A 25,384-nucleotide genomic window follows, 5' to 3' on the forward strand; every position below is an offset into this window, starting at 1 on the left:
CACTGAATAACAGTGTTTTGTGCATCTCTTTTATTTGTTGTGGTAAATAGAACTAAGTATTTCACTTAAACACCAAAAACATTCAGGACACAGGCTGAGAAGTCCCAGAATAACCTGGTGTCAGGCAGGGGTGGTGGGACCAAGTATCTTCAGAAGGTCCCAACCAATCAGACTCTTCTGTGATTCAAAAGTCTAAATTATTGCCACCTAAACTGTCATAAGAAATCAAACAGGAAAGTTGCCAGCTACTAGCTGTCAGCTGGTTCACAGTAGCTTTGACTTGGATGAGGAAGGGAATTTTAGCCTTCATTGAGATTTATTTTGGATCATTGAGCCAACTGGATCCTTAGATTAAAGTGTATCCTCACCTCCTAAGCTTTATCAGGTCCTTCATAAACCAGCTAGCTTGTGGGCTTGCCTCTGTTCAGAAACAGCCCGGTGTTCTGATAATGTGTAATGATTTTAATTTGCAGAAATCAAAGCCAAACAAGTATTTCATGTCTGACTTGCTGGTTTGTTCTGTGTGTATGGCCAGTGCATTGTTCTCACCCTCAAACCTCTCCTGCCCTGCCTCCTCCACCGGCACAGGTGGGAAAGTACTCAGTGACTCAGTAAGCTTGGGGTGAACTGTGAAAATCCTTAGTGCTCTCAGTGGCCTGAACAAAGAATATTTTCAAATTCCTTTGAGTTTTGCAAAGAAGTAGCTTAGGTCAGTGATTGCTGGATGTTGTTTCACACATTTCTTTTGAATTCACATGAAATAACAAATGAAAATCTATTATATTCACAAATAAATACTATTTATATGATTGACCAAATTAATTTCTGGGTCTTGGAATCAGGCACAGATTTTGTACCCTTGAGTAGGATTTAGCCTCTGAATTTGTCATCCAAAAGTGATTTAACTAGTCTGAATCATCTTTCCTTTTTCTAGAGTTAATGGAGAGAAAATGTAATCTTAAGTAAACACTATATCCCACTTTACTTGGATAGAGCGAGATGCCTGTTGATGTGCTTAGCATGAGGGAGCCCAGAGAGCTGGCTCAAATGTGGGTGTTCTCAGTATCTGGATCATGTGAAATGGAGCCCACCAAAAGTAATCACAGTCTAAATATGCAAACCAGGCCTAAGGTACAAACCCACCAGAAAAGTGTCAAGAAATTGTGGGCAACTCTGTAGCATCATCACCAAAAATCTCCCTGTAATATTTAGTAGAGTCTAAAAGTGTAGGATTAAAAAAATAGAGCAAAGGGAATTGTTTGATATGTGAAAAGAGGAGAGCGGTTCTGGCACACTGTAACAGAGATCGAATTTTTGAATCCACCCCTTCTGCTACCTCCACCCCCAAAATCTGAAAACTTCCTGATTTGTGTTCATCAATAATTAAGAGCCCATCAGCAATACTCAGAGGGAGCTTGCATTGCACTTCTGAGCAGCCAGTTAGTAATATACGGTGGAGAGATCCTCTTTTTCAAATCCCAAGGCTCCAGGCCATGCAATGCTAGTATTGCATTTTCAATTAGCTTCTGAGTGAATGCTTGGCATATGTGGAAGTGAGCTGGTACACAATTAGCTTATTGTTCCTTTCAGCTTTCTGCTGAGAGGATCTGAAGGGCTGCTGAAGAGAGGGCAGAGGGGGGAAAAAAAAGCAAATAGCCAAGGCAGTGGCATCTCTGTGGATGTGGAATACGGGAGCCGCTGGGCTGGCGCAGATTCCCGGGCTAAGTCGGGAGTTGCAGCTGCTCCTGCCGAGCTCCCAGCCTGGCCGTGGCCACGGCGCCGGGCACAGGCACGGACCCAGCCTCCAGCTCCAGCCTCTCCTCTCGACTGTCTCACCTCAGCATCACCATGGAGCCCAACAGCCCCAAAAAAATACAGTTTGCTGTGCCCCTGTTCCAGAGCCAAATAGACCCTGAGGCAGCTGAGCAGGTAAGGAGGATGAGTTTCCTTCGCTGTTCCGAGGGAATGGGGCAAGACGTGGGTGAGCACAAATGATACTTCTGGCCTAAAGGCTTTTCCAGCTTATATTAGTGAAACTGTAGATGAAATACTCTGGAGGTTATAGTGATGTTTGATGTACTTAAAGAGGGAGAAGGATATGTCCTCTAGCCAGAACAAGGCTTCTGCACATTTGGTAGGTTTATTAATGTATATTTGTTGTGCCTTTTTTGTAACTGCACTTCTAACCTAATACTTACATTTCACATGAATACACTCAATGAATACATTCTCAACAAATCAAGTACATTATTATTATTATATGTACATAAGTACATTAATTACATAAGTACATTATTATTATTACATGTACATAAAGCAAAGCATAAAGTTCATAATAGATACCTAACAGAAATACCAGGAAAACATCTTATTCACCTTTCATTTTAACATGAAAAAGTACAACTAATGTTTTGCACAATAGTCATAATTTCAGTTACTTCCTGTATTTCTCATTATTTTTTACAGTCTTTAAGTAATTTTTACAGTATTGTACATGCCTCAAAAAAAAATACATGTGGCAATATGCCACACTTATATCCTTGCTGGAATAATGTGTGTGCTATTTTAGGTTTCAACTCACTCCCAAAAAATAAATATAATAATATATATATATAATCTATCTATCTATATAAATATATATATATGTCAGTACAGACGTCTAAGGAGGAAAAGATATCTATTGCTGTGTACAGATATGTGTAGATATGCCTAATAAGAGTTCACAGGCAGTCTTGTGAGAAAACTGTATAAATCTTAATTAGGTGACCCAGTATATTTCTCTCTGTGCGAGTTGTCCTCAACATTTACTTCTATTTGGGTACGTCTGATTTTAGATGATACCAGGGGAACATTATAACCTTGAAAGTTCCATACCAGTAGCCATGAAATTATTTGCACCTTTAGGACAATTATCGGGTTTCCTGAATATCCTGATGTTGTGTCTCCTAAAAGGCAGAGACCTTTTCCAGAAAACAATGAGTTGGGAGAGACCATTAATGCAAAATATTAGAAGGGTAAAGAAAAGAATTGTTGTGGATCCTCATTTTCTCTCTAGGCACTTCTGAGCTGCGAGATGTCCATACCTCATAGAACAGTTCTGCAATGAATTCAAGCAGAATGTGTTCTGGTGTTTTTCTGATATTTGTGAGAACCATAGGATTAGGATTTCCTGGAATTCCCATTGCTGTTGAAATGCTGTAGCCTATTTTCTGCCTGGTATTTATGGGCAGTCCTTTTTTTTTTTTTGCTGCTATGAGTTTTATTCCAAGTGCTATACAGTTTCACTGTGGATGTGTGATGAAATTAAAATAGTAAATTCTACGGTCAGCTACAGTTACACTAATCTAGAATAAACCCATTAACCCTGATGATGTAACTTTCCATTTACACCTCTGAAAGCAAAATTTGAACCTCGCTAAATACAGATGTTGGCTCAGCAAATAAAAAAGAACAAATGCACTGACATTGAGGTTTTGTGTCAGAACCATTTCTAGCTTAAATGCTTCTGGTCCCTGTCTTATATTCAATAGAATATCAGGCCTGGAGGCTTTTGTGAAGCAAAAAAAATAAAGTTTTCAGTGCAAATGTGTGCATTATTCCAATACCATGTAGTTCAGCCACTGTTAATGCAACAAAAGCAGTTACCCAGATAAACTCTGAAGAATTGTATACAATTCAGGATTATGTATTGGTATGTAAAATCTGCTATATTGGAAATACTCTTTTAATACTGGAGTATTTTTTGTTAAAGAATGTTACTGTAGTAACACCTCTGACAACATTTTATAAACATGACTTCACTGGAAGGCATACCTGCAAAATTCTGAAATGTGCCTGCAAAATGTTAATTATTACTTGAGAGAGCTATGGCAGTACTAAGCATTTGAACATACAAGATCAGAAACTATGAAATCATCTTCCTGATGCAAAGCTAAATGTCAAAATTTTAAGATACAACTGATATTTTTCAGCAATAAATATCCAAAAAACTGAAGTCAAGATTATTACAAATCCTAAAGGTATTTTGGACAGCTCTCCTCATGTCTTTGTTCTTCCTGAACAAGCAGCAGCATGACCCTGCTTAGTGTCAGACCAGACAAGCTGTCAGTAAGACAGTGAAGTGCTGCTGTTCTTTAAATAGTTTCCTTTGTAACTTTGCCTAGTCTATACTCGGGAGGACACCAGATAGATTTTTTGCTTTGCTTTGCTTTGTGTGTGTGGCAATTGATGGGCCCTAATGACTCTCCTTGGTTTATATCCATTACAGATCAGGAAAAGAAGGCCCACGCCAGCATCACTCGTCATCATGAATGAGCACATGCCCCCAGGTGAGTGCTAACATACCTTCTAAACCACAGAACTTGTACACACAGGATTGGCTGCAAACTGGTTTAATTAACTACAGGATTTTAAAAATCCAGTATTAACTTTTTAGCTCTAAATATCAAACAATGGGTCTTAGGACTGTGTGGAGTAAACCCCGCAAACACAGGTAAATCCTGGCCTTCAGATAATGTCACTGATTTCACAATTTTATCCTCCATGTCAATCTTGGTTATATGTAGAAGGAGAATTAATATGACCCAGATCCAGTTCTTCCACCCACAAATATTTCCTTTCCCTGGGTGGAGACGTTGGAGACCCTGAAGTTCGATCTCTAGAGATGCCAGGTTGGATCCAATGTTAATTCAACCCAATGAGTTGTTTCTACAAAATAGATTCTCTTCTAGTTTCCTGATAAAATATATAATGTGTTTTTTCATTATTCTTTTTCAACTGTGAACACATTATCTTCATCCAGGAGTCCCCACAGAAGATTCCCTGCGGGATGGGATGATTTGAGGTTGAGACATACTTTATCATATAAATATGACTACAGAACGATCCCTTAATAAGCTGTTTAGGGAGTGTTATAAACAAGAAAACCACAAGAAGGGGAAAATCCTCAATACTTAATCCCTTGGAACATGGTGCCTCATTTATACCAAACTTTTCCTTTGTTGTTCTCTGCAACATTTTTTTCCTGCCAAATATCTTAGTCACCTTAATATTTTTTAAAATCTTTTTGGGGAGTAGCTTTTGGTTCTGAATTTCAGGTAATTCAGCTCTCACAAACTCTGCATGATCTGCTTTGAACTGACTTTCTTTACCTATATAGGATAATAATGGGATTTATACTATGTTGCTAGGACTTAATTTAAAGCAAATTCACCTTGACTGTTAATCTCTTCTGCAATTCACTTTGTACACTTTGTACTGTCATATTTCCTTTTATAAACAGATACTTGGTACAATACCAAATCAAAAGCAAACAAAGAATAAGAACTCTTTAATTTACAGGAAATTTTACTGTAAACAAAGTGGTACATGTCTGTTTTCACCTTTCCTGCAATGTTCATAATAAGTCTTTAAATAAATCATTTTTATTATGAGTCAGGATTGTTGCAGGTTTCAGCCAACTTCCATATAAGCCCATGAGTTAGTATTTGTCTTCACTTACTTAGATTTGTTTATTTAGATATTATTTGTTCATTCTAGATACTTGGAACTAATAGGAATTTATTTATTATTTGGCTAAACTATAACCTTGTTCTGATTTAAAATTTTCCATAAAACTGAATAAAAATTGAAACTTTAAAAGCAGCTTCATTTTCCTTCCCTTCACCATGAGGTTCATGCAGATTTCCACAGGGGGTCATTTGCTTAATATGGGCAAGTGTTTTGAGCAGGGTGTGTGCAGGTAGCTCTGGAAGCCTGCTGAGTAAAAGGACTGTAAAGCCAGCTTGGAGAGGCAGACAATAGGTTTCAATGGATGTGTAAATACTAAATAAAGCCCTTGTGGCCTTCCTCTTGCAAGGTGCTGTACAGCTTCTGAGGTGGTTGTGTGCCTTCAACTTTCAGAGTCAGCTGGTCCTAGGGCCTCTTGACACCTTGCTGATTAAACCCCAAAATACTGATCAGTTACTGGATTTTGAATAGAATTCAGGGGGATACTGAATAAAATTTGTCTCCAAAAATAGTAAATTCATCACTGCAAATGGATATAGTTAATTAAAAAAAAAAAGTAGGGGCGCTAACTTCACAATCCAACAAATTGCTTTAAAAGTGTGATTCCCTAGAAAAATGGGAAAACTGAGCAGTAGAGAATTCCAGTGATACTAACAGAGCCACCCTTTTTTTATTAAAGCTAGGCTAAATTTGAGTCCTGTCCCCTGAATTTTACCCACTGCAGTATTCAACTTCCTTCATTAGGAGCAAGGAGCTAGTCAAGGGTATGCTTCCAAGAGTTTGAAATGTGTCCTAATGAAATCCTAAATGTTTGAATGTCCCTGCAAAGTTTATTCAAATTATCTAAATGTCCCTTTTTTAGAAAACCAGAGACAGACATACTCTAAGAATCAGATTTTTCTATAGCCTTCTGTTACAGCTGTTTCTGATTGCAGCTGGGAAAAAAAAAGTAGCATATTTGTGGTATTCTGGTGTTCTGGATGCACACCCATCTGGAAACCAGAGGGCAATAAAATGTGTTTGGACATTTAAGAACTTCATAATAAATTCAGTTTGAGTTCTTCTGTAAAAGATCTAAAAGTTGTTTTCTATTAGGTTTTCTCATCCATCCCTGATGCCTGTTACAGCTTTGGTAGGGATATGTCTCCACCTATTTAGGTCAGGTAAATTGTGCTAAAAAGTGAAGATGGAATATTTACTAAGCCTAAGTCATTTTAAGCCAATGACAGCTGCTCAAAAACTATAAGAAGAGTCTGCTTGATTTCCTTGTTTTCAAGGAGGCAGTGTTAGACCACACTGAAGGTTTTAAAGTCAGGTGAAATGTGGCTACAGGAGCTCATATCCAGCCTGCAGCATCACTGACTCTCACATTTCCTCATGCTCACTCTGGCTGGCATCATGGATAAGTGCAATCACAGTCAACAAAAGAGAAATTTGAGTTGCAGCAGCAACAGTGATTGCAGTGGACAATATGACCTTCTGAAGCAACATAGCAATGAAGAAACCCTTAACTCTACCTGCAAGTTCTGTGTAAAGGGCTATTAGATGGGTTGTGTCACATTTGAGCAGAGAAACTAGCACTAGCAAACTGAGACTTGGGTTATGAAGCCACTTAAATCTATTGTGCTTCAGTTGCCATCAATGGAGCTCTATTTTCTGAGCATCTGATGTTTGATTTTGAAATATCAAATCAGTTTACTTTTATTTGAAATTATAAGACCCTTTTACTATCTGTGAAGGCAAAGACAAGTATAAAGTGAGAGAGTTACACAAATAGGCAGCATCTCATCCTGTGATGGTGGTGCATGGGTTACTAGGGTGATCCACTCACATCCTGCTATAGCCACAGTTGCTCTACACCAGCCTTTTATAGAAGGAACATAAACACATCCTTAGTTTTAAAGACATATTTAACTATTACATTGCACAAGTGTCTAATCCAAAACTTGTTAAAGCTCTCCTGCTTCCTTTTCCCTTGCAATATCCTTGGAGAACTTCAACAGAAACTGAGTATCACCATCACAAGCAGACTTTTCTGTGTATGCACAACCTCCTGTCTCCATGACCAGCATAGCAAAAAATATAGGAATATCAATTCCTATTTGTCTGAAATTATTATGCATGGAATAAACATCTGAGCATGCTTTAAAACAGCAGAATATCAAAATGCAATAGCTCAAGAAAAGGCTGGTAGCAGAGTAGAGAACTGATAGCTGAGGGAAGAAAGCACGTCAGACCACAGCTCAGGGGTAATAGCATTAGGGCTCGCTTTGATCAGGAAACAATGCCAGCGTTCTGTACAGACTGCCTTTGTCACAGAGCCAGCACAACATCAAACAGTCTGGCTGGCAAAGGCTCTTCAACTTATGTCAAAGTGTTCAGTCTTCTTGAAGCATTGGAATATGGGTAAACATTAGGACAAACTTCTGTGTATTTAAATTTTCTATGTATTTGCTGTTTCCAGCTCCCCTTTCTCCTTTGTTGCCTGTTTTGACTTCCTTGCTTTTAATGTAAATGTTATTCTGTGTTTAGAAATACAGGTGCCTTTTTGGGCTTTGCAAATCTCATTTCAGGGTATATTATAACTGCAAAAGCAATATCAAACATACCTTCCCAGCATAGCACAGTACATCTGAGCTTACTGAATGCTGGAAATCATAACTTGAAGAAATCTGTACCTGTCTCTGAACAAGGAAGGTACTCAGGGCTTGTGTTTGGGCATTAGCAGTTTTGCTTTCTCATACCTAGCTGATTTTTGGTTATCCAGAAGTAATCCAAACCAATCCTCTGGTTTACTGTCACTTCCCCAGAGCTCTGCTGAGATGCCTCATGGGCAATCTCAGATTTAGTGCAGGAGCAAACAGCACAGCCAGGTGACTGGTGAGAGGAAAATCTGTCCTTACACCTTTGTCAATTCCATGACAACCCAAAGTAGTTGAGGTTTCAATGCTAAATTGGTTTTAGACAATCCCAGACTTTCCCTGCACAATAAATCTCATTACCACAGACAGATGTGCTTTTCTGCTGATGCAAACTGTACCAGCAACACATTCTTGATGGGATTAATGTGAGTCACTTTGCCCAGTATTAAGGTTTGTGACTAATATTAGTTGGATCATGCTTCTAGGTGAATGAGTAAGTTTGGGTTTAGATCTAATGATCACAGTTTTATTTTCTTTCAAAGACAAAATAAACTGAGCTCAAGAAAAGACCTACTTAGTAGGAGGCATGTGTTTCTGAGCATTGTCAAACAGTTCTGCTATACTTTCTCTGGGAAAAATCTCAGCAGAACACTCTTGGTCTCAGAGTTCATGGAAACTGATATGTTTTTCAAACTATTGAGATTCTGGTAGGACATACTGCTTACTTTGGTCCAAGAACTAGAGAGTGAGTAAGCCAAATAGCAGCTGTTTTCAATTGCAAATTTAGGTTTCTAATGTGGTAATAGAGTATTCAGAAAAGCAGTACATGAATAAAAACTGTCATTAGCTGTACTTCTTTTTGTCAAAGTAGTTAGTCTCTCTATATGCTAAATGTATATGCCATTTAAGTACTTTGTCTCTTTTTATATTGGTCCAGGAGTCTGTGGAGGTATTTCAGTAAGCAATGAAAAACATTTGTGTCCCCTCACAGCAGAGGGCTGGTATAGCCCAGTGCAATTACTGAAGGCACCAGGATGTTCACAGTTTAGGCACATCTTGTCAAGGCAGTGAGGGCCTTCGTGTGCTTTCAGCCTGTGCTGGAAATGACTGTCTGACACAGTCAAACAATGAAATATGTAAAGTAAACATTGTGTAAGACCTGATGGGTGATAGGGGTTCCAGAACAGAGATAAAAATGTCTGTGCTTGAAAATATCCTGCTGTTTGCAGGATGACGCATGGCTGCAAATGTTCAGTGGCAAACAGCATCCCTTTTTCTCACCTATATGCACTGTGCTCACATGCTTTTTCATTTGAGTTACTCTGAATTTATTCTGCTGCTCAGATCCACTGAATTCCCTGGGTCAAGGCGCAGCAAAAGTTCCTCACACATATGCAGTGTGAATACAGACTCCATGAAACCTAAAAGGAAAGCTCAAGGACTTAAAAAAAAAAAAAAAATCAAGAGCCTGTTCTTGAGTTCTTTATTCAGCACAGAAGGAATAGCTCACAGGCTCCAGAAAGAAACAAAGAAACAATGAATTTTAAAAAGGGATTTTTTTCATCATTCATGAAAACATTCCATTTCATGAAGGTGCTCCATTTTCATGAAAGGATGAGGATTTTACTGTCATCACTTGTCTGAAGAGCTGTCATGCTCTCTGCAGTGCAGTAAGGACAGCAGGCCTGAGTTGGTTGGGATGCAGTGCCCAGACCAAGGGTCATCACCAAAGCAGCCAGCTGCATGTTCACAGTTCTTGCGGTCCTGAACACACACAGTAATTCACAAATACAAACATTCCCTGTGAATATTTTAGCAATTGTGTAAATCTTATAGTGTGGAACAGTAGGAAACATGTACCGTTTCATAGAGAGGCCGAATAGAGCCTGGGCTGTCTCTTCAGTCAGTAACAGTGAAAGGTCTGACAGCTACACAAGGACAGTCAAAACAAAAAGCTGTTGTGCATATTCTGGTCAAAATTCACTTATTTTACTGAATTTTTTGTGTTTGTTTTTGTCCATGATTCTCTATTTTCAGTGTTTATTAATTGACTGTACAGGTACATTTTACATGAAATAGTTTCTCCTAGTGGATTGAAGTGAGTAAATTTAGTCAAAACAAGAACGCGTCCCTCACATTCACCAGATCCTACTGTCCCTCTGTGAGATGGAGTAGCCCAGGGTGCAAACACTGCCTGGGAAAGCTCTGGAGGATGGAAAAAGGGGTTGGATATTCACAGCCAGGACTCAGATTTGTGCCTACATCAGAGAAGTGGTGCAGCTGAGAGGACATGAAGCCAATACCCCAAAAGCTTTACTTGCTCCCAGTATGGATGGAATTGCATTAATCCATTACTCTTGTTCCAGCCTTGAATACCCAAGAAATGAATTGAAATAGTTTTTTATTTACCAGTGCAGCTAAACTTCTAATGTGTGCCATGATTTTACTTGTTCCTCCTGCTCCCTGCCTCCCATTGGTTTTGTGTTGGAAAGGTCAATGTCCGTGGAACTTTCTGAAAGTGAATGTGGTATTTTTAGAGGCTGAACTTTGTACTCTTCATCTGTTTTCCTTGTTCCTTATACAAAAGCACCATAGAAACAGCCTTCTTGCACCCCAGGAGATTATTTGCAAATTATTTTTAATATACATGGCTTCACGTTACAGCTCTCCAGCTGCTTGGTCATTCAGCTCAGGCCTGATAAGCTTTTGGAATGTTTACACTTGTTATCACCTCTGTGTATACAGCAACAGAGCCGTGCCCTGGGTAGGGAATAGCAGTGGGCATGGCTGCCTGGCCTGCTGAGGAAGTCAGCGGGACAGATCTTAACTTCTTTGCATTCATAAGGCTAAATATTTTGTTAGAGGAAAATATTTTACAGATTTGCACTGTTCCAAATACTTATGCACCTCACATAGCTTGTTTTGCTGAGAGTTTGGAATAAATGGTGAGTTTTCTAGTTAAAAACCGGAATGCTTAAGTGTAGTTAATTCTTATAGCTAAAATACTTAAGCTATATTTGATACAACTACATGAGCATACAATTTGGGGTGTTATGGCATTTTAAAAGAAGACTTTGGATCAAAATAAGTCTAGTTTAGCCTGTGGCAAAGATTCTGGTTTTTTTGTGGGGAAGAGTATTTAATGGAAAAATATTCAAATAATATTTGAAATTGAGTCTATTTAAACATAACATAGGATAAATTTTTCAAAATAAGAATGTCAAGATAGGTTTTTTTGAGATTATGTTTAAATCAAACTTCAGTAATGTGCTAATACTAGTATTTTCAATGTATTTTTTTAGTTCACATCAGGTAATAAACTAAAATCCATTAATAGATGTTTTAGCCTTGCTGAGGGGAAAAGAATACAACACAGGGTTTTTCTGACCTCTGCTATTTAGTACTTAATGCAGCCCTCATTTACCATGGTGACGTGTGCGGAATAAATAGATAATGCAGATAGATGAGAGAGAATCCAGCTTTTAGCACTAACCTCATTATGTTCAGAATATTGGGAAGGGGTTGCACTTAAAACATCAATCAAGGTAGCCCATTTATTGAGCTTTTAGAGACAGAATTTAACTCTTTGTATGGCGTAACTGATGTTGAAACTTGACTTCAAAATGCATCAAAAGTGGGAATTCAATGAATCTGGACCTAAAGCTAGCAGAGACAAAACAAAGGGAACCCATCAGTCCCAAAAGACTTTGCCAATTGCAGAAGGCTGCAGAAACTCAGTGAGAGTGCAGGGAGCTGCAGAGCTTTGCTTTCCTGTGAGTCTGAGCTGCCTGTGTCATCAGCTGATGGAAACAAGATCTGATGGACCAGTCGAGTCTCTTTTTACAGTAACCAAAGCAGTTCTAGGGTAGAATTAAGCTTTATGTCTATCGAAAGGAGCTCTGTTTTCTCCTTCTCCCCTTCAAAACTTCCTCTTTCTGTGTCTGTACCTAAAATCACTTCTGATTTTTTTCTCAAATGTCTTCACTGGAGGATCACGAGACTATCGGAGTAGCAGAATGAAGCACAGTGACCAGCTCCTTCCTTGTTCATGTTTTCCATGGGATACCCAGCATGCAGACGTCCCACAGAGAATTGATACCTTGGCATTATTCATCTTGTGGAACCACATGGCACTAACAGAGTCAGCAGTGTTAAGTAGATGAAGGAGCATTGTAGAGGTTGTGATTTTTACCTGAGGCCATGTCCTTAGTTCTGATAAGACAAGCAAAGTCACACAGAAATGCATGTGAGCAAGGCAGATGGAAAGTTCAATATAGCAGTGAGCTCAATTGCACCCTACAGTGTGGCTTATCCTGGAGCCTGGACATCCCATAGCCCACACATGGCTGCACTGAGCCTCCAGCACTCAGTGGCATGTAGGGATAGCATCCCTTCAAGTCTTTCTGACATTCCCTGCCATAGCTGTTCTCAGGTAGTGGTAGAAAGCAAAGCTTTGGATCAACCTGTCCTGCTCTTTCCTTGGCCACCTCCACAGGGAAGCTCCTCTGGGATCAGCTGAAACACTTGTTCTGCCTTTTCCCTTTTGTATTAGGATCTGCAGGACAGCTGCAGAATCAGGGAGCCATTTAACCTAAAAGCCCAGTTGGTTTGGGAGCAATACCTTTGTATTACTAAGTGCTAATTTGTATCCTTTTCTCTTCCAAGTGGAATTGTACTGATGAACCAAAAGGAAGGGGCAGGGGAGGGGGATGGGGCTGGGTAGGGAGAATAAAGTTTCTCCTTTAAAGAATTGTGACCTGAAGGATTTTTGATCCTGACCAACATTAGGTTTTTACTGTCTTTGAAATACAGTAGGCAGCAAGCAGGCTGTTCCTGTTCAGAGGTGTGCTTTCAAGCCCCCTGAAATGCTGGTGCTGGTTTGTGACTCAAGCTTTAATGTGTTCAGTTTATCCCATAGGAGCATGTGGTTCATTCCAAAGGAATCACAGCAAGGTGTTTCTGACTGTGACAGTAAGGATGGAGATGCATAAAGCAAAAGCCACAGTCCCCTCTGTCTCTGGTATGTAGTAAGGTTAGTAGAAATTCTGAAAAACGCTTTTGGAAATTTGCAGCTGATTTATTCTGAGCTAAGGATGATTGCCCTGGCCTGTTCTAGCCCTCCTAGTTGTGCTTAAGGCAAGAATGAGATTATGGATTATTGTTTTGCTGACTCTTTGAAAGCTTGGAAAACCCAGCAATAGCTTTGCAAAACTGATATTTGCATCTCTTTTTTTTTTTTGTAAAAAAGGGTCCTAACCCCCCAGAAGAACTATTATTAGTAGCTGACTTGATTCCCATGTAAGATGATACATGTATGTGAGGAACTCCCTGCATGTGCATTCTAACCACAAGCAAGCCACAAGCAGTTGGCCAGGACTAGCTTTACAAAGCATTCTTACTGAAATCCTTGAGGTATTATTCCAAGAGGAACAAAATTGCTAGGACAGCAATAATAATCACTGGCTGAGGAAAAATTTTATTGTTCTGTATGTTTTCTTCTCCCATGGCAAATGCCACTTTCCAGAATGTACAAACACATTCACATAGGATACATTTTAAATGGTTTTGTGAGCTGTAGCGTGCTAAGAAATGTTTGGATGGGGTTTCTTTGATTTTGGCTGCTGCTGGTGGTTTTTATTTTAGAGCTTGGAATATTCCTACAGCTCCCAGCCAAGAAAGGAACCACTCACAGTGATGGCATTTGCAGCTGTAACACTGATACAAAGACTGTGATTGGTAGGTCAATTCTGAGCCATTTTCCATCACAACTGATTCCTGCACATGAAGTTATTAGAAAATCATTTCAAAGTTTATCCTTGGATTTGCTAGCACTATATTTCTGGTAATAATTAATTTTACTTCAAGATCTTTGTCTCAGTATTGTATTTAGCTCTTCAGCCTCTTCAGTCATTTGAGCATAGACTGAAGCTAAAGCAAGCAAGCAGATGCAAAGTAGCACTTTACTAATACTATGCAGTGTTACTGATGGACTCACAGCCCTGGGTAGCTCTCTGCTCAAGGTACTTTTCTTCCTCCTGTATTTGAAAGTACTTAATTACACCATTAAGTCTTTTCACAACCAATAATATTTTTATGACTTCATCAATGTAAAAAAATAATTGCAAGCTGCTTGGGAAGTTTTTTGAGTATGAGTGTTTGGTACATTTGGTTAAACAGTAGCAATCATTAACAAAAAAAATAGTAGTCTGGCAGTTTGTTTTACCTGGGGACACTCATTGCAGACTCATGTTTCTGATCTTTGAACCTGTTCCTCTGAGTATTTGCCAGCTCTCCACAGCTCTGGCCTTCTAACTTCTCAAAACTCTTTTTTATCTCCACTACTCTCCTATTTCCTTCATGTGAGTCTTGTCTCTCACTGCCAAGTTTCAGGCCAGGTGGGAGTATGCTGTGAGTGTGGAAACTGCCCTTGGTCCATACAGCAAAGATGCAGTTTTTAGTGATGTCTGTCGTGTCAGAATAGCCCCTATGTCAATGTAACCTCACAATGAGGTGAGTTCTCCTTCTACACAGCCAGACGACTTTGAGACAACATTTTGTGATTTAGGTCTACTTTGCAGTCTTTGTCCTTTTCCTTGTTCTGTGTGCCTGTGAAATTCTAATTTTCTAAGGTTTCCTTGTAGCATAGTTTGTCTCCTTAACACTGTTTGGGGTGCCCAGAAAAGATGGCTGTCCAGTTCCCTGCTGGTTCATTCCGGAAAATCTGCATCATCCTGGTTTACATTTATTTGCTGGAAGAATAAGGGATTTTTTTCTAATATGTGTTTCAATCTAAATGGGAGATTTTAATCATTCTAAGTAGCTGTTCATAAAAGGGTCAGATGTTGACCCTCACATATCTTTAAGTCTTACTTTACTCATTTGGAAACCTGAGTTTACCAACAGCTTTCCCAATAGACCAAGGATTTTAATTTTCACATCAGTAATCTCGGCAGTTTTCTTCTGTTTGTGTAATTTATTTTTACTTGTTTGAATGTACTAACCTGGACCTTCAATGGTGTAGTGAATATTGAGATGACTGTTATTACTTAGCATAGAAAATGAGCAAGACTTTTGACTAGGAGGCAATTTATGTATGGATGAAGTTCTTTCCCAGTTGCACTAACTCTAGAACTATTTAGTAAATGAGAAGGTATTTTGCCTTTTCTCTTTGTTTTTTTATCAGTTCATGCTGTATATATAGGATAAAATGCTGACTTTTAAGTCGATGGCAAAATTTGCTGTTGCTTATGAGCTAATAAAGCCAGTGATAAAATGATTGTCTTTCACTTCTCTCCGACATTCCCCTTTGCCCAGTTTGCTTTGCTGGTGCAGGATTTGCACTGAGCACGTGTTGAACTCCTGTGGGTCTCATTTTGCCTGTGACACCCCTCAGCTCCCCTCAACACCCAGCAGAACCAGGTTCTGATGAACTCCTCTTTGCCAAGGGTCAGACCATAGCAGACACCTCTGATTTCTGATTGAACTTAACTCAGCCATGCTGGAAACAGAAGGAAATATTTTGCTGTTAAATAAGTGGTTACTCTTTGGGATGAGTAAATTTTAGGGAGCTTCAAAGCAATGTGGAGGCAAACCCTGATCCAGAGTTTCTGCCCGTGGTGACACCCTGTGGTGCTGCCAGGGGCTCCTGCCAGCTCTGATGCCAGGAGCCCGCACTGGTCAGCTGCAAGTTACATGAAAAGTTTGGCTCAGAGTCACTCCTGGAAATTTAGTCAGAGAATTTTGTCTGGTCCAGAAAATGTCTCATCTGAGAGATCAAAAGAAAAAATAAAACACTTACCTCCTCCTGGTTAATTTTATTTAGTCAGTCATTCTTTGGAAGCCATCTCCATTGCCTTCACCAAAAAGGATTTTGTGCTGCTTAGAAAGCAACTAGATGAAAACATCTTCAAGCATTGTTTATATTGTGAATTAAAGACAATCTTTACATTAGTTGTCAAAACAGAATATTTATTTCATGCACATTCATCCCTGCGTTGATTACCTCTGGGAAGACCTGCCAGCTCTGGAATTGTCCCCATATCCAGGACTTCACATCAGGAATTCAGTTCCCAGTGCCTTGCTCACCTGACCCTCTCTCATGCAGTTGAACAGGGCCTCTTGTGTTTCAGAAAAAGAAAATTCTGCATGGAACTATTCTTTTCATGACAGGTTTTTCCACAAAATCCATTTCATGTCCGGTCATTCAAAGCCAGGACAGATCAGAATAAAGCCTTACAGAACTGGCAGCAACTGGAAGGCCACAAATTCAGGCAGAAATACAACATCAAGACAAGAGGCAGAAAAGTAAGTCCTTTTTTAAGAAATGAGGAAATAATCAAATTTTAATTCTCTTTCAAAATATATTTTGGGGAGCTATACTTGATTTATGGTACTTCTTAGAATTTGTATTATATTAATATTTATCATGTATTTTAGGGAAGGAGAATGAAAAATTTGGAACAAAAATGCTTATGAGAAGGATGACTTTTGTGCTTGTTGTAATAATTCATGATTGCTCTGTGGTAAGGCTACAGACCTGATTCATCACTCTTGTATTCTAATTTCATGCCAGTGAAATGAGACTGATTTCCATGAGTCTGGCATTAAGCTGGAATAACAAGATGGTGAATCAGGCAGTATAATTCCTTTCTGAGAATGATGTGATCTAAACAAATACATTCAGGTTGTTTGTAATGTCCCCACCTTCATCCAAAATAGATTACGCTTACCCATCTAAACACGTAGTCAAGTTCTCATTGATAGACACTGGCAAATAAAAGCCAGCAAGAGAAAATCAAACAATTATCTATGTAAGAATTTTTATGATGGTCTTTACTGATTTTTTTTTCCTTTTCCTACCTCTGTGGTTTAGTAAAAAGTGATGAGATGCTAGCTGATGTGGCAATGTGTAATTAGGACTCTGGCAAAAAGAAAGCATTACATGCTTTTTGATCTTGCTATGTCTTCTAGAAGATAGGAAAAGCAGTTGTGATAGCAGAAAAACCAAATATTATGTCGGTCAGTTTCTAATTCAGAGTTCAGTGAGCTTGTTTTACAAATACCAATGACTAATACAGATTGTGGTGGTCAAACACCAGTAAACTGGTTGATCAAAAAATATTTATTTTCTTTTACTAATGGAGAAATTGAAATGTGAAATGGCCGAAACATAATTTTCAAAAACTTCATCTTATTCTGTCATTAAATAGCAGCCGAATGAAGGATTATTTTCTGGTTTTAGTTTCTAAAATTGCCTGAGCACAAATCTATCAGCCCCCTGTGATTTTTATCTGCTCAGCTATGTTTTCCCAAGGAAAATTCCAAACTCTCTACAAGAAGCTTTCTCCAACAATTATACCAGCCTCTTACTGAGTTTCTTTTGTGTAAAAACTGGCCTCTCTGACCTATTCTGTTTCTCCAGTGCCTGACTGAAACCCCACAGAAAAGGCTTTTATTTGCTCTTGCTGAGGGGAAAGCAAGCAGGGCACTTATCTGGATGAGATAAGCCTTTGCTGGATGAGACCACTGCAGAGCCCATGGGTGACATCAGAGGCCAGCTCTTCTAAAACAGGTCACCTCTTGCCCTGCATGGCTGCTCCAAGTGCATTAACATTATCCAGGGGGAGAAGCAAGGCAGATGAACTTTGATCTCACTCTAAAACGACCACAAAGCTTCCCTCAGCACAGCCATGGTGTTTGCACAGCAGTGGAGATGGTGGAAGAAGTGATCTGCACCACCAAGCAGATTTCAGCCCAGCTCCTTCACTGGGCTCTTCTCTGGCTCCAAATGAGGACACCTTTGGGGGAGCTCAGCTCCTTGGATCGGCTGGGCAGGGGGATGTACCAATATTCAAAGACCTCTGCTAACAGCCCTGTTGGGAGACAGCCCCCCTGGTGCTTCTTCAACCTATTTCAGCAACAAAGTGGGGCCAGGTCTTGCAGGTTTCCCTGCAAGTGGGTGAGATTTTGCCCTGGGTAAAGGCTAAAGGTTAGAATTCTGATTCTGAAAGTGGTCTGTGCAGGCAGATGGGCTCTCAGAAGTGGCTTTCCTTAAAAAATTAAGGCTTTGGTTCAGAAAGTCTGTGCACATATCTGGATTGATGGGAATACGCTTTAGACTGAACTTTTCATTGCATATTTATTTATCTGAGGATACAGAAAAAAGCCTTGAATCCTGTTTATTATTCCAGGTGATGCTCCAGCCTACATGAGGTAAGGCTCACATTAGGCTCAAACATTATTCACCCAGCACAAGGGAAAGTCCTCACTACTTTTTCCTCAGTGCGTATGTAAAGAAGTTTCTAAAACAGCTCCAGTCTTGGTTTTACTTACCTCCACTTGGGTATGTACAAACCCATTCTCAGGTCTCCATATAATTTCTATTATGCCTCTTTAAAAAAATAACCACAAAAACTGTCAAGAAATTTCTTGACTAATTAGAGTCCTGTTAGTAATTAGAGCAGCCTAGAATAAGTTAAACTGGAAAAAAGCTGTAGGTTCAGATTTGGAATACAATACAGTTATGTTGTGTTCTGTGAACAATGTTATGGTCTGTGAGGAAGGAAAATAGAATATAATTTTCTTCCCTTCTGGCCCCAAAAAGAGAGCAAACCTGTAGAAAGAAATTACCTACTGAGGGCTAGGAGCTTGTTTCACATATAAGAGAAATAGCTGATATCTTCACACTCTTCATGATATAATTGCTAAGTTATAAACATGAAAAGTGAATTTTTCATTCTGTATAACTATGATTTTTTTTTGTGAGCCGAGTCTGCACAGTAGTCAACAGAGTAGACAAACCAGAGATTTCATTCTGCCCTGTCAATATCACATTCTGATATTTGTGATTCAGCTTCTGATTATTTCCTGACCCTTCTGAAGATGAATTTATGCTCTAAGAGTTCAATAAAGAAATTCAGTTTATAATTGCCAATGCATTTGAGATTAATTTGAGGGTGGGAGATGCATAGCTTGTTTGACTTCCATTGGTGGAAATGTCTGATTTGTAGTTGGTAACTGATGTTTTTTCTTACCTTGTACCTTCCATTCTCACAATGAAATCTGTTGTCACAGAGATTTTCTACATGATCTCTTGATGCAGGGAGAGCACTAATTCTTACTTTCATTTACTCTCACAAGGATGCTTCCTAGTAGGACTGCTGTAACAACATGCTTTCATTAAGTTATTTAAACTGCTTTATAAAGTAACTTTATGAAGAATTGTAAGTTACACTGGAAAATCCCTCTTTGTCCAAGGAAGAGTATTCACACAATTATTAAAGTAATCCTTCTCTGCCTGGCCAAATACCCAGCCAGGCAGAGAACTCCTGACTGAGCTCCAGCCCACACTGCACTCCAGCTCTCTGCCATCCCTACATTTCCCCTTTTACTCTTGGTACAATGTCCCTTCTCTCATTACTACTTCACTTACTCACAAGCTCTTCTATCTTCCTTCCGTGTTCCCCTTGCCTTTCTTCTCCTCCTTGTCCTCTGTACATAGAGGGTTTGTTTGATTTATCCTCTCTGCCTCAGTCTATGGCATTCTGGGATTTAGGCTTCCCTTATTCTTATTCCTTGTCACCTCTCCTTAAAAATCTAAATTCTTGATTGAATCTTATCCATCAAAATACCTGTCAAAAATTAGCATGTGATGCTCCTTCTGTCCTCAAAAAGCAACTTGTGTCAAAATGCACCATTGCCCAACCTTCATCTCCAGCCAGCTGTACCTTTCCCTTCATCTCACAACTCACTTGAAACACTTCATGGCTCCTGCCTGGAGTTTGTATCTGGAAAACCGTTTGTTGATGTGATTTTACAGGTTCTTCTTAAATGTCCACGTTGTCTGATGCTTCTCATTGGCACTATTTGCCCTGTGGATATGAATGGTTTCTCTAACTCCACACAGGACCAGTCCTTATTCCCAAAGTTGCCTGTCATATAAAGGCTGCTGGGTGAAAGGTTGCAAATGTTCTGGCAATTTTAGTGTCACATCACTCAGAACACTAAATGTGCAAGCCCAAAGGGCTGGAGTTCTGCACATTCTCAGCATCAAGACCTGAAACAAACAAAGCTAATGATGTCAGCTCTTTTTCCTTATGCAAGTGTCAGCTTGGGTTTACAAAATATATTTTTAATCTGGGCAATTTTAGATTTTCAGGAAGGAATGGGATGTAACTTACTCTTCATTGTTCTTTGCTGAAAGTCCCTGATTTATTCAAATGTCAGCATTCAAGCTAAATCCAGTATCCTGCATTAAAAAAAAAAAAAAGTCCAGCGTTGGCTCATTGATGTGTTGGTATGCAACCAATAAGGAAGGCTGCAAGCACATAAATAATCACCCATTTAGCCAGCCTGACTTCATACCCCAAAGTGTTTTATGGACTGGGATAGACACTTCTATACTGAAATAGATACTGTTATACTTATTTACAGGTAGAGAAATCCAGGAGGACATCAGTGACCTTACCAAAGTTCATGCAAATGTCAATGGCAGGAAACTCCTGATTGTCTTGTCTAATTCTGTATCTGGGGGCTCATGCTTTAGTAATCAGCCCTGTTTTCAATTGCACTTTTTAACCTTGAGTATGAATGATTTGAATATCTTTCAGAGAGAGATATTGAGAAATACTTATATTGAAAAATCTGGTAAATTAATTAATGTTTGCAAGATGCACAGAGACAATGGTAAAGAATGCAATAGAAAATCAATTGATCCAGCTGCATGGACTGGCTTGTCCCTTCATACACAGCACACTACAAGAGGCCAATATGTAGAGAATAAGTCAGATGAAATGATATTGCCTAGGCCTAATTCTTTGCTCAGACCTATGGTTACAGATTGGTCCCACCTCAGTGAAAATTAAACACTGATATCTGCAAATGGAAAATTTTAGAAGGCCCATTGCTACAGTGAGAGATTGATGTCTATGTTTTTCATGACATTTTATTTTAGAGCTCCAAACTACTGTGTATCAAATATCCTGCATGATCTTTGTCAAATATTTGTGAAATCATCAGCAGAAGACAGACACTTTCTGGCCATTAACCACATGAAGACAACAGCAGCGAAATAATGAACTCATACAAAAACTGGTTATGTGCTGTGGTTAAGAAGAACCTTGAGCCTCCTCTGTGCCACACAATCTTAGTTGTTCATACAGGTTCTCAGAGGCCCTTAATTTTAATAGAAGTCTCAAGTTTGCCAATTCTGCCATACATATAGTCTAAAGCAAATTAGGGCAACAAAAGTAAAAAGTTTCAGGAAAAAATTGAGTCTGGTGATATCATACATTTTTTAAGGTGAACGATTGCTCTTTGTTAAGTCTTGTTTTGTTAATTTTACATATTACTGCAAGGCACTTTTCAGTACCAGTATTGGTATATTAGTAACTTAACTGAAGCGAGGTTCTTGCTATTATCTGAGTGCAGTAGAACCCCTTGTGAGTTTGCTTCCCACCATTTGCGAACCTGACCATGGGAGAAAGTTCAGCCCCGGGCAAAGCAGCCCTGAGCCCTGGGAGCCCCAGGTGCAGAGCCCGGCTGCCAGCCAGACACAGGACCTGCTGCTGGAGGAGCTCCATCGCTCACTGGCATTCACAGACAAAAATGGGAGTTAAGTGCTTCAGATCCAGTGCTTAAGTCTAAATGCTAATCAGGGCCTCTGGCTTTCTGAGACACACAAATGAGAAAGAAAAGCTGTAAATTAGGAGGTTAATTTCTTATTTACAGCAGTGCTGTAGGTTCATGGCAGAGTTACAAATGTTAGCACGGAGAAACACTTCTGTATTGACTTTTCTCTTTTCATATGTTCTTCTCTAGAAAAAGATGAGAAGAGAACAAATATCTCACAGGCAGAGGTAAGTTATTTTGGTTTTTTTTAACATATTAATTGCTAAAATAATTATATTGTTAAAAACTCTTGGAAACTCACTAATTCACCCTGTGGATACTTTTATTTACATTCTCATGCCACCTGCGGTAACACAGCCTTTTAAGAGCCGTCATGTTCAAAGCAGGGCTGGGTAAAGCCGTGTTGTGTGCTCTGCCAGCTCTCCCGTCCCCCCGTAGCAGGGAGCCGGGAGAGGCCAGCTCCCCCTCCGCCTTGCTGCCGCGCCCCGTGGAAGCGCAGCGAAGCCAAGGGGACCCTGCCCGCTCACGCAGCCCAGCGCGGTCACATTCACACCTCTCCGCTGGGACCTGGCTCCTCTGATCTTGTTTTCTGACCTCCCCTTGCACGGTTCCTCCGATTCCCTGATCTCTTTCTCCTCTCCTCTGTTCAGAGCAGAGGGCAGCACCTTAAATAGCAGCAGGAGGTATTGATTGGTTCAAATTTGAGCTCTAATACAAACATATAAAGATTTACTGGTGTGAGGTTCACCAACTATCGCATAGTGTTTATAAATAGCTTTCTCTTTCCAAGGACAATATTTTATTTATAAATGTTATAATTTTATCCATTGTGATAAGCTAAATTGATAGGATTAGCTCTGCTTGTGTGAAACATGTCTCAAATGTTCTATGAAGAAATACATCTGATTAAAATTCATAGTCAATATATTACACATTTTTAGCAAATGTTTGGGTAAAGGCAACATCATTACTACAACTAGAAATTGATAAAATGAAGGGAGAAAAAAAGCTTGGTTACACACAGTTTTTCCTTAACCCTCTGGTTAGGAGTATGATATGGTGCTTATGTCTTCCAAAGCTAGCTAAGGGTGTACTGTATGAGGCTTTCTTGTCCTTTTTGTGTAGACATAATTCATGTTGGTATAATATTGACACCAATTTAGCTGCTTTCATTTTGCAAAAGCTGCTATGCTTTAGCACTGAATATACCCCAGTTAGCTTTTTCTAACTAAACATTGATATAATGTAGTAATGCTATTATTACTCTATGTATATTGGTATAATATAATAATGCTATTATTACTCTACATGTAATTTTACTACCATTATATTGGAATAGTTTTTCTTCTGTGTATAGATGTGGCCACAAAAATTTTAACTAAATACAACACTCAAATGAGGCTCAGTTAAAGGCTGAGTGATTGGCTGCTGAAATTATTGTCTTAGGTTTAATAGGACACATTGAAAAGGGAGGGATTTTCCATTTATTTGTATTAAAATGTATATATTAATATTTCAGTGCTATCTTACACATGCATATAATCACAGTAATTGGAATGCTGGCTAATGTAAACTTTGCAACTATTTTAATATGCGTAGACATTTATTCGCCTTATGAGAATCAATTGCACAGGCTGTTAAAAGCACAGGCTATCCTAATTTTGTGTTTAACAATATTTGTATAGAACGAAGGGTAATTTTCAGTAGTATTGGGTCTGTTTTGCCTGGGAGTCATAAAGGTTGTCCATTGAACCCATATTTTTGTCTTAGTTATCCTGTGTGCATGCCAGCCGGGGAGCAGCATCAGCTGTACACAATATGTGTTTCTCAGAAGCTCTGCCGGGCACTGGGATGGGTGCACACAGGGGGCTGCCACCAGCAGAAAGCTCTCTCTGTGCCTCACTGTCCCTCTCTGCTTTGTCCCCGCAGTCGCAGAGTGCCTCTCCCAAGCAGAGGAAGCAGAGCGTCTTCACCCCACCTGCACTCAAAGGTACTGTCAGCCCCACCCGGCCCTGGCGTGGTTCCTGTGGGACCCGAGCAGAGCCCCAGGGTCACACCCGGCCATCCCTGCCTGCCTCTCCTGTCTCCCTGCCTGCACTGCCCGCATCCCGATGCTGACCATCCCGCCACCCTCAGCACACCATCTTGCTGCAGCAGCAATCGTATTTGTTTGAGGGAAAAAAAAAAAAAAGTTTTTATGCTTTGATTAGTTTGCTAATCAAACAGATAATGCAATGCCAAACAACAAACAGAGCTTCTTGAATATCTAAATTCTATTGGTGATTGTGGGAACCCCGGGCTTGGTCTGGGGTCTCATGTGGTGGTTTTAAAGTCTCTCCTCCAACTCGTGCTTCCAAACAAAAACTCCGCAGGCTCTTGCTGTTCGGTCTCAAGGCAGTTTATTGTGAGTTATCTAAAAGATTGTCTTCTCGGGCTGCGGCTGTTTGGTCAGAGGCCTGGACAGAGGCGCACACACCCTGACATCCTCTCTGTCTTCTTCTTCTTCTTCTCTCCCCCTGCCAGAGCTGCTGCTATCTTTTATATGATATATTACGTATTACATGTTTATAGTTTTCCCCCAATACCTACTATCTATATTACAAAGTGCTTTTCTACTGTTAACCAATCTGTGAGTGCCAACATCACCAAGAACATGGAGGTAAGGAAGAAGAAGGACGAAGAACAGGATCAGCCCACTTTCCTCTATCTTAGAACTTCTGACCCCTATGTACAAAGTAAAACCCCCCCTGTACAGGTGCTAAAACCCCCCTGTACAATACTAAAAAAATTTCCCCTCTGTTTTGTAACTACTTTTACTATACTATCTAACCCTTTGTCACTGCTTGTTCCACCTCCAAAGTTGGTAACTCATTCCATGGCTCAAACTCAAAATCACAGCTGTTTCCAGCTGCCTGCCAGGGTCTAAAATGCTTCTGACCGAGGCCTGGCACCCCCAAAAATGTCGGAGAGACATTTTGAGTTCCAACAGGTGATGGCCTCATAGAATTCTCTGTTTCTTATTTGAAACGACCCCCCCCCCCTTCCCCCCCCGCCCCCATATTCTGCTCCTCATTTCCAGGCAGCTGTGAAAAGAACACCCAAAACTGTGGTCTGGGTATGTGACAATAGGGGGTGTGAAGACCTTCTTGGGAAGATAAGGAAAAATGAAAAGTCTTGATAAAACTTTTGAGGGATAACGTGCTTTTTAGGAATACACACAAAAGCAGCAGGAATATCACCTGGGATCAGAACAGCTACATTTAGGCCCTGCTTCTTATGTAGTTCTGAACAGAATTTGACCTGATGGTGATTGCAGTGAAGCAAGATCTGTGGTGATTCACCAGCACTTCTGATTGACACTTGTCAGAGCAGGATTATTTTCAGACTGCAGTCTAAAGGCCATCCTGCCAGGTGTCTCTTGATAGATAATGAATACATAAATTTCCATTTGTCTTCTTAACACAGTTTATTACCTGACAGAAAAGGTGGGATATCTGATTAGTTGTGTGAAATACTGCTGCTGTCATGAGGTAATCTACCGTATCAGCCAGCTCTGTGTATCTCATTCTGTAGCTGCAGTTCTCTAGAACTTGTTCTCAAATAAA

General features: G+C 39.7%; 1 protein-coding gene across 1 annotated transcript in view; it reads left to right on the forward strand.

Annotated features, from left to right (window-relative positions):
* Positions 1-1,500: 1,500 nt before the first annotated feature.
* Positions 1,501-25,384, forward strand: part of PPP1R1C (protein phosphatase 1 regulatory inhibitor subunit 1C) — a 45,551-nt gene continuing 21,667 nt past the window's right edge. Inside the window, 5 exon segments of the mRNA XM_021531329.3 lie at positions 1,501-1,748; positions 1,750-1,929; positions 4,268-4,328; positions 21,969-22,006; positions 23,709-23,769. Coding sequence (XP_021387004.3) covers positions 1,680-1,748; positions 1,750-1,929; positions 4,268-4,328; positions 21,969-22,006; positions 23,709-23,769 — 409 coding nt within the window. The 5' untranslated portion in view covers positions 1,501-1,679.

This window comes from Lonchura striata, chromosome 8, assembly GCF_046129695.1.
Source record: "Lonchura striata isolate bLonStr1 chromosome 8, bLonStr1.mat, whole genome shotgun sequence".
NCBI lineage: Eukaryota > Metazoa > Chordata > Aves > Passeriformes > Estrildidae > Lonchura > Lonchura striata.